Source organism: Bufo bufo, chromosome 2 (assembly GCF_905171765.1).
Source record: "Bufo bufo chromosome 2, aBufBuf1.1, whole genome shotgun sequence".
In the NCBI taxonomy this organism is placed as follows: domain Eukaryota; kingdom Metazoa; phylum Chordata; class Amphibia; order Anura; family Bufonidae; genus Bufo; species Bufo bufo.
Genome location: NC_053390.1, coordinates 508,613,014 through 508,628,090, shown reverse-complemented (window position 1 = coordinate 508,628,090; position 15,077 = coordinate 508,613,014). Strand labels below are relative to the sequence as shown.

General features: G+C 43.2%; 1 protein-coding gene across 2 annotated transcripts in view; it reads right to left on the bottom strand.

Moving 5' to 3' along the window:
- Positions 1 to 14,233, bottom strand: part of LOC120989638 (perilipin-3-like) — a 32,618-nt gene extending 18,385 nt beyond the window's left edge. Inside the window, exons 1-4 of one of the 2 annotated variants that reach the window (XM_040417866.1) lie at positions 14,122 to 14,233; positions 13,873 to 13,957; positions 8,525 to 8,723; positions 444 to 526 (exon numbers count right to left, since the gene is read on the bottom strand). In XM_040417866.1, coding sequence (XP_040273800.1) covers positions 444 to 526; positions 8,525 to 8,723; positions 13,873 to 13,929 — 339 coding nt within the window. In that variant the 5' untranslated portion in view covers positions 13,930 to 13,957; positions 14,122 to 14,233. Of the gene's footprint in view, positions 1 to 443; positions 527 to 8,524; positions 8,724 to 13,872; positions 14,086 to 14,121 lie in introns of those variants that run through there. The other variant, XM_040417867.1, reaches the window with a different exon arrangement.
- Between the last annotated feature and the right edge of the window lie 844 nt (positions 14,234 to 15,077).

Here is a 15,077-nt window from a genome sequence, read left to right as displayed (position 1 = left end):
GCTGACCTGCCGAATAACGTTACTTTATTTCTACCTCTCAGTGAACACCATAAAAACAATACCTTAACAGTGAAATTGTGTTTCACCTTGGTGTGGTGCAAAAAAAATAAAGGTAAATAAAAAATATGCAAACATTTTTTACTCATCTTGCATAAAACAAGCCCTGAAAAAAATAAAATAAAAGTTATGGCTTTGAAATGTGGCGATACAAACCACTTGCGTTTATTTCCATGCTGCATAGGGTTTTTATGGCCTTCAAGGGCATTTTCTTCTGAACAATTATATGACTCACCTGTCAGCATACACATTCTATATACATCACATGGCCAAAAATATCAGAATTGCTGTGCCATTCTGACCGTGTAGTACACTAATGTCACATGTAGATACACCAAGTACTAATGGTGGTAACTTTACAAAATACCAGAGTCTTAAGCACTTACCTTCTCAGTTGGCTTCTGAAGAATGGGCAGGGTGGATTCCAGTTTGTCTAAACCTTTGCAGGCAAGATCATTAGCTGTGGCAACTAAGAAAAATTGATTAATACAAGGATTTTTTTTTTTTTAAATAGCCAAAAGGGAACCTGTCAACATTTAACTACCTAACCCACCGTTACCATTCTGTAGTCATTCCTTTAAAGGGAACCTGTCACCAGGATTTTATGTATAGAGCTGAGGACATGGGTTGCTAGTTGGCCGCTAGCACATCCGCAATACCCAGTCCCCATAACTGCTATTGTGTAAAAAAACGATTTGATACATATGCAAATTAACCTGAGATGAGTCCTGTCCCTGAGATGAGTCACATACAGGACTCATCTTGGGTTAATTTACATATAAAATAGTTTTGTTTTTTTACTCAGCAGTGGGGACTGGATATTGCAGATGTGCTAACGGCCATCTAGCAACCCATGTCCTCAGCTCTATACACAAAATCCTGGTGACAGGTTCCCTTTAAGGGCCGTTCACACGAGAGAGTCCATTAAAAGAATCACTCAGTGTGGACGTGATCCTCCGTTCTGGACTTGCAGCAGCGAACAGCATGGTCATGATTCATAATGATATGTGCCTCTGCTTGATCTTACTTCTACAGGGTCATAAACCATCACTATGATCCTGAAGTAAGGTTAGGCAGTATTATAAATCATGATAATGCTGTGCGCTCCTGCAAGTCACATCCACATATGGAGCGCGATTCTCAGACTCACTCATGCGAAATAGCTCTAAAGGAGTATAGTAACCCCCTTCTCCATTCTGATAGTGACAGTATATTGCACCTGCTTAATGTTTATCCCAGCTTTCCCTAGCTTGTATAAAAGTTAGATTCAATTTGTCACAAATCCCAGGTTCTCCATAACCCTACTTTTCAACTTTTGACTGACCTCTCTAGCTGTCTAAAACAGTCCTTCTAATCTTGTCCAAAACTCCATGTATTCACTGCAAGCTACAACCCTCTGTTGCTCATTGGCTTCACTCAACTACTGCAAGTGGAGAGCCTGGGTCTTGTGATGTACTACATTAGATTGTGTCCATGTTGTACAGCACAAGTGGGTAAGGACTTAGACACTTTGTATTCCAGCTATATGATGTTATGAATGTTTACCAGCTATAAACTCAAAATTCCCCAATAGGATATTTTAAACTAGGTTATCAGGAGTGAGAAGGAGCTGAGTGAAACATAGGACACAGACTGCACCAGCTAAATAAACAGTTTCTAAAATCAGCCCAAGTGCTTTATTCACATCCACACAATTCAGTACTTTAGGTCATCCATGATCTTGGGGACTACTTCTAAGTTAGGATGAAGATTCTCTACTTGTGTGCAGTGGATGGGAATTAGTCTCTACCCACTAGCTCTGAAGAAATGCAGACTAAAGAACAAAAGATCCAATATACAGAGTCATAAGTCATAATGGCCAGAAATAGTGTTATTCCTCATGTCCATACACACCGTACTATTTATGCAAAGTTTGAGCACACTTTAAAGTGAGTCTGACAGCACTTCGGACCATGCCAAACTGTTGAAAGCACTGGGTAAGGGCTGGAAGAGAAGGACAGTTTGTGAAGCTTCTCATCAGAAGTAGTGAGAATCTGAACTTTTATTCTGCTAAATTCTGCTCTCAAGGAGGAAGAGCTTCACTGAAGTGCTCTCTGCATTGAGCTGCTTTACAGCCTCTAACCTCTATATTGAAGGACCGATGTACTGGTTTCCTGGATGAATGCTAGCCATCACTCAGCTGTGTGGTGGGGGTTACTGTGAGGCCATTCAATGCAGAGACTTACAACATTTGACATAAAATTCATATTAGATAAGGAAAACTCAAAACAGCTGACAGATTCCCTTTATTGCCTAAAGGCGCAGGTAAACCTCTCAGTATCAGTTTTCAGAAATAATGGGCATATTCACTAAAGTGTTGCCACTTGCTTTCATGAGTAAAAAGCCTGCTTTTTACATCTCATTTACCAACTATTTTTGTGCCTGCTTGGAGGCATTTGCACCCATTTTGAGTTAAGACAAATGTTGAAGTTTTTCAACTTACACTTACTTTCCGTTCAATTAATGTAGGCGAGCCTTATTTTGCACCAGATTTTATAGTATGACAAATCCAAAAGCCAAAAGGCCATTTTATTGCTGTTTGAGGTAATTTTTCCACATTTGTAGTAAAACATTTAATTGGTGGCTTTCCATTTGCGAGATCCGTTCAGAGACAGAGGGGATATGAGAAACTTTTAAATATATAAAGGGAATCAATGTAAAAGGAGAGAATATTTAAAAGAAAAACTGCTACAAGAGGACATGTTTTAAATTAGAGGGGCAAAGGTTTAAAAGTAATATCAGGAAGTATTAGGCCGAGTTCACACAGGCGAGATTTCCGCACGGGTGCAATGCATGAGGTGAACGCATTGCACTGAATCCGGACCCATTCATTTCTATGGGGCTGTGCACATGAGCAGTGATTTTCACGCATTACTTGTGCGTTGAGTGAAAATCACAGCATGCTCTATATTGTGCGTTTATCACGCAATGCAGGCCCCATAGAAGTGAATGGGGCTAAGTAAAAACCGCAAGCAAGTGCGGATGCGGTGCGATTTTCACGTATGGTTGCTAAGATGACTATGCACTGTATTATTTTCCCTTATAACATGGTTATAAGGGAAAATAGCATTCTTTAATACAGAATGCTTAGTAGAAGGTCAATTGAGGGTTAAAAAATAATAATTAACTCACCGTCTCCTCTTGATCGCATAGTTGCTGATCAACTTACTTCTTTAATCATGAGCTGCCGGCTAAAGGACCTGTGGTGATGTCACATCACATGGTCCATCACCTATTTTCCCTTATAACCATGTTATAAGGGAAAATTACATCTACACAACCTTGAACCCAAACTTCAGTGAAGTTCAGGTCTGGGTACCACAGACAGTTTTTTATCACACGCATGCAAAACACATTGCACCCGCACTATAAAAACTGAATGCAATCAAAACTGACTGCAATTGGGTACCCACTCGCGCAGGTGCCACAATACACCCAGGACGCATCCGGAACAAATCCATCACACCCGTGTTAACCCAGCCTTACTTTACTGAGAGTAGTGGATGCATGGAATAGCCTTCCTGCAGAAGTGGTAGCTGCAAATACAGTGGAGTTTAAGCATGCATGGGATAGGCATAAGGCCATCCTTCATATAAGATAGGGCCAGGGGCTATTCATAGTATTTAGTATATTGGGCAGACTAGATGGGCCAAATGGTTCTTATCTGCCGACACATTCTAGGTTTCCAATCAGATTTTCGGTTTTGCCCTAATGCATTCTGAATAGAAAAGGATCTGCTCAGAATGCATCAGTTCCGTCTCCATTCCGCTTTGGAGGCGGACACCAAAACGCTGCTTGCACAGCAATAGAAAACAGATCCGTCATCCATTGACTTTTAATGGTGTTCAAGACAGATCCGTCTTGGCTACGTTAAAGATAAATACAAACTGAACGGATGCAGATGTTTGTATTATCTGAACGGATCCACAACAAACAAGTGCGAGTGTTTACTTTTGCAATTATCTCTAACTGTTGTGAGGAATCCACTGGGATATTTGCTGCATATCCCCTTAAGGTCCATTCACACATCCGTATGCGTTTTGCGGCTCCACAGATCTGCAAAACATGCACTCCGGCAATGTGCGTTCTGCATTTTGCGGACTGCACATCACCAGCACTATAATAGAACATGTCCTATTCTTGTCTGCAATTGCGGACAAGATTAGGCATTTTCTATTTTTTCCGGGAGTGGAATTGCAGACCTGGAAGTGTGGATTCATGTTTCCGGATCTGGACAGCACATAGTGTGGCCTCATAGAAATGAGTGGGTCTGCAATTCCGTCCCGCAAAATGCAGAACAGAATTGCGGATGTGTGAATGGAGCCTTAGTCACTGTGCTGTGGCTTTATTCACTTTATGCTTCCTTTGTAAAAATAGTCAGTATTAGCCATTCATGTTACAGCTGACTCAGCCTTTATTACATAATTGCCCCTAGCACATTTGTAGGGCCAGATCTATTACACTTACATCTTACTCAACTTTTACATATGTTTAAAGTCACTTTTGGCCAAGTCAGATTTATGATCGGCCCTTTAATACTGTGATAAATGTGGTTTGACGGTAGCAGTTTATCCTTCAGTAAGCGGCTTTACAGAAGTCACACAAGATAAGCATGGTCCTCACTGGAGTGAAAACGCACCATTTTTTTACGACTTTTTAAATTGTAATAGTAAATCTGTCTAGAGATTTACATAAGAAAACACGCCAACTTTCAGAAAACTGGCAAGCATAGCGCAGAGCCAATACAGTTTTAGCGATTGGACAAAAATTTGCGACTCACTCCATTATTTTGACTTGAGCTAATGATAAATCTGGCCCATTGTCTGCAACTTGTTGTATGATGTAGTTTTGGACTCTATTCTGTCCTACTTAACCTAAACTTCTAATCGCAACTCTGCCCCTCATCGCTATATTTCCCATCTCATTCAGTTCTTCCTAAGGCAGTAAGTCTGCCGTCCACTTTCATTCATTTGGTCACTTAATAAAATCTATGTTTGCAGCTCCGCCAACACATTTCACCACACCAACGGCATCCTCAGGGGAAAGTGGAGCTACAGCTAACACAAGAGCTACCATCAGGTGCATTTTAAAGAGGACCTTTCACCTGTATAAACTATGTGAACCGAGTATGCTGCCATATAGAGCGGCGCCCGGGGATCTCACTGCACCTACTATTATCCCCAGGCGCAGCTCCGTTCTCCCGTTATAGGCTCCGGTACCTTTGCTTTTTAAGTTATAGTAGGCGGGTCTTCCCTTGTCCTGTGGGCGTCTCCCCCTCCTAGGCTGCAGCGCTGACCAATCGCAGCGCACAGCTCACAGCCTGAGAGGTTTTTTTCTCCCAGGCTGTGAGCTGTGCGCTGCGATTGGCCAGCACTGCAGCCTAGGAGAAGGAGACGCCCACAGGACAAGGGCAGACACCGCCTACTATAACTTAAAAAGCAAAGGTACCGGAGCCTATAACGGGAGAACGGAGCGGCGCCTGGGGATAATAGTAAGTGCAGTGAGATCCCCGGGCGCCGCTCTATATGGCAGCATACTCAGTTCACATAGTTTATACAGGTGAAAGGTCCTCTTTAAACCTGAAAGGTGGATTCCAGTTAATCATTGTCTAATACGGGAGCGCTCCTGTCTAACCTACATTGGGAATGGCCAATAATACCTACTCCTACCGTCTCTTACCTCCAATAGGTATCAATGGCGAGCACATGTTTTCCGTCTAATTATTTTACCCATTTCTTCATAGTGCAGACTCCGGGACTCACTTTCTCTGCCTCTGTTCACCACTCAGTGCTTACGCTAAGACTTAAACTGATTCAGCCATCAGTATCTGATTCTGATGCGCATGAGTCCAAACTTAGACTCCTTCACATATACCCCAATCTTCCATTACACATGACTTCTGACTTAGAAGCCAAGTTTACTGGCAAAACGGCATTGGGTCAGGAGTCGGCCGAGAGATCTTTGCACCACTCAGGGTATGTTTAATCTTGTCCTTGTACTTTAACCTCAATCTACAATTTCCTCCTTTGCACTTTTTTTGGGGCGTTGCCGTCATGAGGTATGTTTTTTTTTAGCTAACATTTTTTCCCTGTTATTTTCGTGCACTGATCTCCTGGCCTCTCCTTGGGTCCTGCTCCTCATTTGTGTCCTGCCTTGTGCTGCCTTTTATCATGCATGTATTGTTCATATATATTTATAATAGTTTCATTTTTGGTGATTATGACTCCTTGGGGGGTCCTTTTTTTGATTTATTCGATATATATTCTGTCTGGTTAAGATTGGTTGACCATTTCCACAACTTGGAGATTCTCATCAATTACCATGACACCATCATATACCTTATGATTCCACTTCTCATGTCATAATCAATTGTTAATACAGGATTCCTCAAATAATGTGAATAATTCACAGTAATCAAATTTTATTTGTTTTCTATATATAAAACAAACTAAAATGTATGTATTAAACAAAAATTATATATATATATATATATATATATATATATATATATATATACACACACATATAAGATAAAATTTGTCAGTGCTCTATAGTGTACTACTATGACCCCTTATTTCAATTATCCTATTGACTATGGATCGAATTACTATCCATAATTTTATTTGCATAATATATCCCCTTATTAGTGATACTACATAGTGATTATAAAACTAAGTGCCCTAAGTATATTATAATTTAATAATCATAATACATGATGATTGATTACCTTTTCTATTTTTATTAATTGTAATAACCATTCACATCTCCTTTAGGCTGGGTTCACACTTGAGCGTTTTACAGCGCGTTCAAACGCGCTGTAAAACGCTCAACACATGAAAACCAATGCTTCCCTATGGCCCTGGTTCTCACTTGAGCGTTTTACAGCGCGCTTGAACGCGCTGAAAAACGCCCTACGCTCAAACAAGTTCTTGAGCTTCTTTGGGGCGTTTTGACGCGCGTTTGTGGCCATAGGACACTGCAGTCAATCACACAAACGCGCGTCAAACGCGCGTTTACTATTGCAAAAAACGTGCATAAAAACGCGCGACAAAAACGCGCGTTAAACGCGCATATCAAATACGCTCAGGTCTGAACCCAGCCTTAGTCATTATTCCATCATAACAGTTTGTGATTTTTACTGTAATCTCTATAAAATAATTTTACATGCAAAAAACCACCACAATTCATGCCTTCATCGAATTTAGATCATACTCACTGAAGAGGTACATTAATAGATCTTTTATTTAAATAGCACCCATCAGATGTTTAGGCCCATTATCCCCTATTTTGCTGGGCTATCACTTATAATTCAGAATCAATAGCGATATGTTTAATATCCCTTTTTCTAAAAAAAAAATGCTGTAAAAGAGCATCCTTCATTTAGTCCAACTGGACTCAGTCTGTAAATCCATCGAGCCTCACATTGTAAAAATTTCCTGTCCAAATTTCCACCTCTAGGTCCCACTTTCATTTTTTATATTCCAAAAACGCAATAAGTTTACATTTTTACCATGGGCATATCTTATGTCTTGAAATGGGCATGTCTTTGTCTCTATTGTACTTAAATGGCCCGAGATATGGCGCCTTAAGGCTACTTTCACACCTGCATTCGGGTGTCCGCTCATGCTTGTAAGCGGGTGTCCGCTCACAAGCGGCCCCAAACGCAACCATCCAGCCCCAATGCATTCTCAGTGGACGCGGATCCGCTGAGAATGTATCAGTCTGGCGGCGTTCAGCCTCCGCTCCGCTGGCGGACACCTGAACGCTGCTTACAGCGTTCGGGTGTCCGCCTGGCTGTGCAGAGGCAAGCGGATCCGTCCAGACTTACAATGTAAGTCAATGGGGACGGATCCGTTTGAAGATGACACTATATGGCTCAATCTTCAAACGGATCCGCCCCCATTGACTTTCAATGTAAAGTCTGGACGGATCCGTTCAGGCTACTTTCACACTTAGAAATTTTTCTAAGTTATAATGCAGACGGATCCGTTCTGAACGGATGCAAACGTCTGCATTATAGGAGCGGATCCGTCTGATGAAACATCAGACGGACCCGCTCCGAACGCTAGTGTGAAAGTAGCCTTATTCTTGTCATTCGACAAAATTTGGGGCGAGGGCATGAAGCTACATAGAGCACCCCCTGGGCTTTACAATTAATGAATTTTCTAATCTCATATTCCCGTTGATCACTTGGGTTGGTGAATTTTTTGATACGTGGAATATATCTGCAGAAGGAGCAATCCCTGATATTTATCTGTTATCTTTAGTTTCAACATCTTGAAGGAAACTATGCACCAACTGGTCCTTCAAGTTCTGGCCTCTCCAGTAGAAGTGGTGACAGGTCCTCTAAACCTATTGAGCAGCAAATGTTTAAAGTCTTCCAACCAGTTCAGACTGATGAGTGCAAATAGACATTCAATGGACTTACTCTGTGGCTCCAGTCTGCTTAGAATAGGCTTTGATCCAGTTACTGCAACATCAGTTAAGGTCTTTGCTCCTTTCTCAGCAACATCACAAACGTTGCGGATGTATGGGTGACTATCCTTAGTGGAGTTGTAGACTGCACTAACCATACTGCATGCAGAGCTGACCAGAGGCAGATGTGTAACACGTTCCACCACATTTTGCTGTAGAAAAGTAAAGAAAAGTAACTTTCTGATCCAGCAAGGGAAATACATAGCCAAAAAAGCAGCTCACCGATATCAAGGAACTGAAAACATACCAAAGATTTGTATTACAAATTGTTATGAACAGCATTTGTGTTGAGCAAGGGAACTTCTACCCCAAAATAAAGCCTGGTTCATGCAGTCATGTGGGGTCTTGCTGTAACCCACATAGGACTAGCACAAACTTAGGCCTCATGCACACGACCGTTTGTGTTCTGTGTCCGTTCTCTGTGATTTTCTGCAGACCCATTGACTTTCAATGGGTCCGTTGAAAACTTGGAAAATGCACAGTTTGTCATCCACGTCCATGATCCATGTTTCCAGTCAGTCAAAAAAATATGACCTGTCCTATTTTTTTTTTACGGACAACAGTTCGGACCCATTCAAGTCAATGGGTCCGTGAAAAAACACGGAGGCACACAAGATTGTCATCTGCGTCCGTGATTCGTGTCAGTTTTTTTCCTATCATTTTCAAGGCAAACTTGACTTAGATTTTTTTCACTTTTCATGTCTGGTGATCCTCCAAAAATCAAGGAAGACACACTGAAACAAACGGATCATGGAACAACGGAACCCCGTTTTGCAGACCGTGAAAAAAAATACTGTCGTGTGCATGAGGCCTTATGTGTAGCAATTTGACTAACTTATATACCTTATTAACAAATTGTGTACAAGTACTAAAACACTGCGCATTGCCAAGGAGAATCAGTCTACCGAACACTGCTAAGGCTTCATTCACATGACCGAATGTATTTGGTAGTCTGCAAATTGTGAATACCGCCTGGGACATTGTCTACCTATGTGGAACAGTCATACGGATACAGAAAACACATGGATCATCCGTATGTCTGTTCTGCAAAAAGACATGTACATAATGTGCAGACCACGGATCCATTGTTTATGAATCTGCAAAAAATAAAAGTTGGACTGCACACAGACCACATCTGTTTTGACTATCCACGATAAGTAGACCACAAAGCGATTATGATAATGTCCATGATGCCTAAGGCTACTTCCACACTAGCGGCAGGACGGATCAGACAGGCTGTTCACCCCGTCCTGCCACTATTTTGCTGCTCTGTCCCCATTGACTATAATGGGGGCGGAGTTCCGGCGCAGCACGGCAAAGGGCCCCTGGACTAAAAGTACTGCATGTCCGACTTTAGTCCGGCGGCCTCTCACCGCGAACTGCCATGCTGCGTCGGAGCTCTGCCCCTGTCCCCATTATAGTCAATGGGGACGGAGCGGCAGTCCAGCGAAATAGCGGCAGGACAGATCCGACAGGGTGAACAGCCTGTCAGATTCATCCTGCTGCTAGTGTGAAAGGCAGGCTTCTCCCCTGTCCCAGTTGCTGCCTCCATACATGTATATAGTCATGTCTGACTTTTTACCAAGAAAGGTTTGCTTTTAAAAGTGTCCCTGCCTATTTGACTGTCAGCTCTGCTCCCCTCTATTGTCATGCGGCTCACCAATTAACCAGCAGCTGGGAGCAGGGCTGACTGCAATTTAAAAAAATATATATAAATTGGCCCTTTCCTGACGCAGCGATCTTCCACCATATGGAGCTTGGTTTTTGCAGGACAAGTTGTACTTTCTAACGCAACCATTTAATATAGCATTTAATGTAGAGGGAAACTGGAAAAAAAATTCATGGTATTGAAAAAATAAAAACCAAACAAAATGCAATTCAGCCAGTTTCATGGTGTTCACTATGCAGTAAGACTGACTAGTGCTCTTCATTCTCCAAGTCAGTACAATTACGACACCACACTTCCATAGTTTCTTGTTTCAATACCAAACCAAAAAACTGGTGTTTTTGCACTGATGCCCATGTAACTTTAGTTATTTATATTTTGGGGAAGGCGGTATTTGGATTTTGATAGGTTTCCAATCAGATTGCAATTTGTAGAATGGAATTTGCTCCATTATTCTATACAGAAATCTCAATATTACAGTTCAGTGCTGCCACCTGCTGGCCTGAACTGTAATATACAAGTAATGAACCTGGAAGCCTAATACAGGCTCATTACTACAAATTAACACCTTCACCTTTCTCCTTCGGAGGGAGGCATTCCTTACACAGAAGCATGCACTTCCAGGTTTTAGCCCTTAAACACAGTGGTCACATGTGACCACATTATCTGAGGAGTTGGCATTATCGCAGATCACTGACATTGGCTGCAAGTATACCCGGAGGCTATAAGGCGCCATCTGCCGTACATGGCGTTAGACAGCTACACTTTAAAGAGAATCTTTCAGATTTCCCAACATCTATTTTAGTAAAAAGAAACCCATTAAATAATACCTGAAGCATATTTTCTCAACGCTATCAGTTAGTGTGTAGTCACTGTTGTCCTGTAGTCAGAACTTAGTAATTTTACTCAGATTTGTAGTACTGATTCCTTTAAAAAAAAAAAAAAAAAAAAAAAAACTCAAGTCACAATATACTGACTTATTAGTAACCCAGTGGATAAAACTGAAGAGGAAAAAAAAAAAGAAAGTGGAGTGCAAGAAACTGCTGTATAAGCCATAAGTGCCCCCTGAATGTTCAGCTTTATACTGCAGAGTGCCTGCCACAAGAGGCAGAGATATTTTAACTCTGTCCCCTGTCAGTCACATGGCTGAGACCCTGGTGCCAAGTTTTAGCAACTTAATCCTAGTTATTATAGGTGCACAATGTCAACAGCTAGGTCACAGGCAAAGGACAACTGTGTACATTGCTGCAGTCCATATGCACCTAGCTACTCTGATACTGAACCATAAAGCCATCCTAACTGAAGACTATGTAAACTAGCTCATACCACCCAGAAACTATACGGTCCCTCGCTGCACCCGATTCTCATCCAGCCGACCAGTACCCTGCACTGTACCAATGGGACAAGAACCCAGAAACCGCTCTGGCTGTACAAGCTAGTTTGCATTGCCTGAAAAATAAGTCTCCACACAGCGCTGTAGCTCTTCAATGAGAAACCGTACGCCCAACCCCCATGAGATACAGAATTGCCTGGTTGTGGCCCTTCTCAGAGGGATGGTCTCAGGCAAAAAAAGGGACATTAGACCATCGTGTAAAATGCTGGTCCTAAAGTCCCTCTGCACTGTCAGGGGAAGCGTCTATGTTATGTAGAGGCACAGGTCTCTACACAAGTTGGCACTCCATCCAGCCAGCTCCCTTGCTGGTGTAGATTTAAGCCAAAAACAAGCATGCAAAATAAATGAGCTGGTCCTGATGGCCCACCTGCTTGCCCGCCCACTCCACGCCGGAAAAGTATGGCTGGTCAGCAAGAGTCAGGTAACTTCAGTAGGCATTCCATTACTACAATGACATACTTTTGTCTAGTTAAAGGGGTTGCCCGCTTTTGCCACATTGATGACCTGTGCACCCCTGACAATCAGCTGTTTGAAGAGAACGCAGTGCTCCTGCAAGCAGTGAAGACACTCATGCCTGGACCTGAAGTCTCACTGGATCTTGTAAAACATTTTATATAATTATATATTGTGCATTAAATATGTGATTATACACAATTTTCTCAAGAATGTGGGCAGTGAGGAAGATGCGGCCAAGATCATGATATTCAATTGTCAAGGAGAGATTATTTTACTGCAACATATCTGACAAAATCCCTTCAAATCCTTCCTGGCCACCACCATCATTGTACAGCGGAAGCCATAGACATTTGACATTACATGTGCTGTAGTCAATTGTGACCAGAGCAGAAGACCTGGGCGCGAACTGCTGCCCCGGCACAGCGCTCTGTTTGCTCTTAAAGCCATGGTTTCTCTGAAGAATCCAGGGCTTTTAGAGCTGTAGTTCCTGTCGAGCCCTACAGGTGGCAGGGCTACGTAAGAACACTGCAAGTCTAAAACGAACAGCTTTAAAAAATATATATATAATAATGCCCATGTCACCATTTTTTCCCCCTGTCTCTTCAACTCCCCAAAAATAGTGAATAAAAAGTAGTCATACACATGCCAAAATGGTATCAAAAACGACAACTACAAAGGGCATCAGAAATATTTTGTGCCAGGCACCCCCTCCCACCTAAAAAATATAATATATTACTAAGGGCTCTTTCACACTTGCGGCAGGACGGATCCGACATGCCGTTCACCATGTTGGATCCGTCCTTCCGCTATTTCGCCGTGCCGCCGCTCCGTCCCCATTGACTATAATGGGGACGGGGGTGGAGCTCCGGCACAGCACGGCGAAAGCCGCCGGACTAAAAAGTCGGACATGCAGGACTTTAGTCCAGCAGCTTTCGCCGTGCACCGCCGGAGCTCCACCCCCGTCCCCATTATAGTCAATGGGGACGGAGCGGCGAAATAGCGGAAGGACGGATCCGACATGGTGAACAGCATGTCGGATCCGTCCTGCCGCAAGTGTGAAAGAGCCCTTAGGGTACTTTCACACTAGCGTTATTCTTTTCCGGCATTGAGGTCCATCCTAGGGGCTCTATACTGGAAAAGAACTGATCAGTTTTATCCTAATGCATTCTGAATGGAGAGCAATCTGTTCAGGATGTCTTCAGTTCAGTCTTTTTGCCTTTGCAGGACAGAGATAATTCCGCAGCATGCTACGGTTTTCTCAGTCCAAAATTCCGGGACACTTACCGGATCCAGCATTTTTCCCCATTGATAGGCATTAATGCCGGATCCGGCCCAGTGTCCCTGCAAAATGGATCCAGCATTGCGGTCTGCGCATGCTCAGACCGCAAAAAAGTTGGGGGAAAAAAATGCCGGATCTGTTTTTCCGGATGACACCAGAGAGACGGATGCGGCATTTCAATGCATTTGTCATACGGGTCAGGATCCTGATCCATCTGACAAATGCCATCAGTTTGCATGTGTTTTGACAGATCCGGCGACGGAACTGCCTGTCGGAATCCTCTGCCGCAAGTGTGAAAGTACCCTTACTGCTCCTTCTCCAAGTTTGCTCATCCCTAGCAGGGAACACAAAAACAAACTCCTCTGGAGCAGAAACAGTTAAGTGTCAGATGTGTAGATGGAAGGCACGTTTTGCCCCACAATACCCTTGGAAGATACAAAGGGCAGCAGTACACAATCAGTGCCCTGCCAGGCCAGCAGATAAGAGGGCGCTTCAAAGTCTACTCACCTGTTGCTCTGCAGCCTCAGCCACTTGGACGGGGGTATTCGTGTCGTCTGAGGACATGGTGCCAGATGTGGAGAGGAGATTTCACCTGAGGACAAAGAGCAAAGCCACGTAGAAAGTAAGGCTTAAAGTCCCCCAGAGCTCAATGCTTTCTCTGCCGCCATGACAGGCGCGCACTGCGCTACACAGTACAGCCCACGCAGAGGACCCCACAGCGGCGGCTGCACAGCTCGCCCCCACCACTTCACTCACCAAGACTTCTGGCTCTGCGGCTTCCTTCACCTCGCGCTCGGCCGCTATTTAAAGAGGCGGTGACGTCACGCCCATCCTGATGAGGGCGGGGTTATTAGAGGGCGGGGCGACAGTTCTGAGAGGCGTCTTCTCCAGGTTTCCCTCACGGGTTTAGCGGAAGGTTTATGGATGCAGTGCTAAAAGGAATGACAGAATGGAATGGTGCAAAGAACCGGCGAATCAGCTGTTATACATCGCCTGTCTGCGAGAGAGCTAGCCGCTGATTGGTGGCTGCTAGCAAGTACTCCACTTTGCTTTAGATCTTACTCTCCTGTCCCCCAAATGGCTTTGACTAAGGCTCCGTTCACACTGCTGTTTTTGCCATGATTGCAACTACGGAAAACAGAGGGATCCCATAGACATATCAGGGAATATCAAGTGCAATAATCTATATAATTATTCTTGCCTGCAAAAATGGCTGAACTATGACAAACACTGACCCTAAGGCCTCATGCACACGACCGTTGTGTGCATCCGCGTCCGTTCCGTCATTTTTCACAGTTTAGCGGAGGTCCCATTCATTTCTATGGAGCTGTGAAAAAAAATTGATAGTCCTCCGTTTTTTTCTCTGCGTCCGTGATTCCAGTCCGTAAAAAAAAAAAAACTGTCCTATTTTTGTCAGTGGAAAACGGAGGACGGACCCATTCAAGTCAATGGGTACGTAAAAAAAAACGGATGATCAACTGGTATGTCATCCGTGTCAGGTTTTTTCTACAAGACCTTGGTGCAATAAAATGACACTTTTCATTAACCTTCCTTTTTTTCCCCTGTCAGACAAAAAAAAAGGAAGACACAAGGAAACACAACTGAAGCAAAATCACTAACAGTGAAAAAACACTGTCGTGTGCATGAGGCATTAGTTAAAAGGATTCGGAGTAACTGTCATGGCTCTGTTAGGGTGGATTCACACTAGCGTT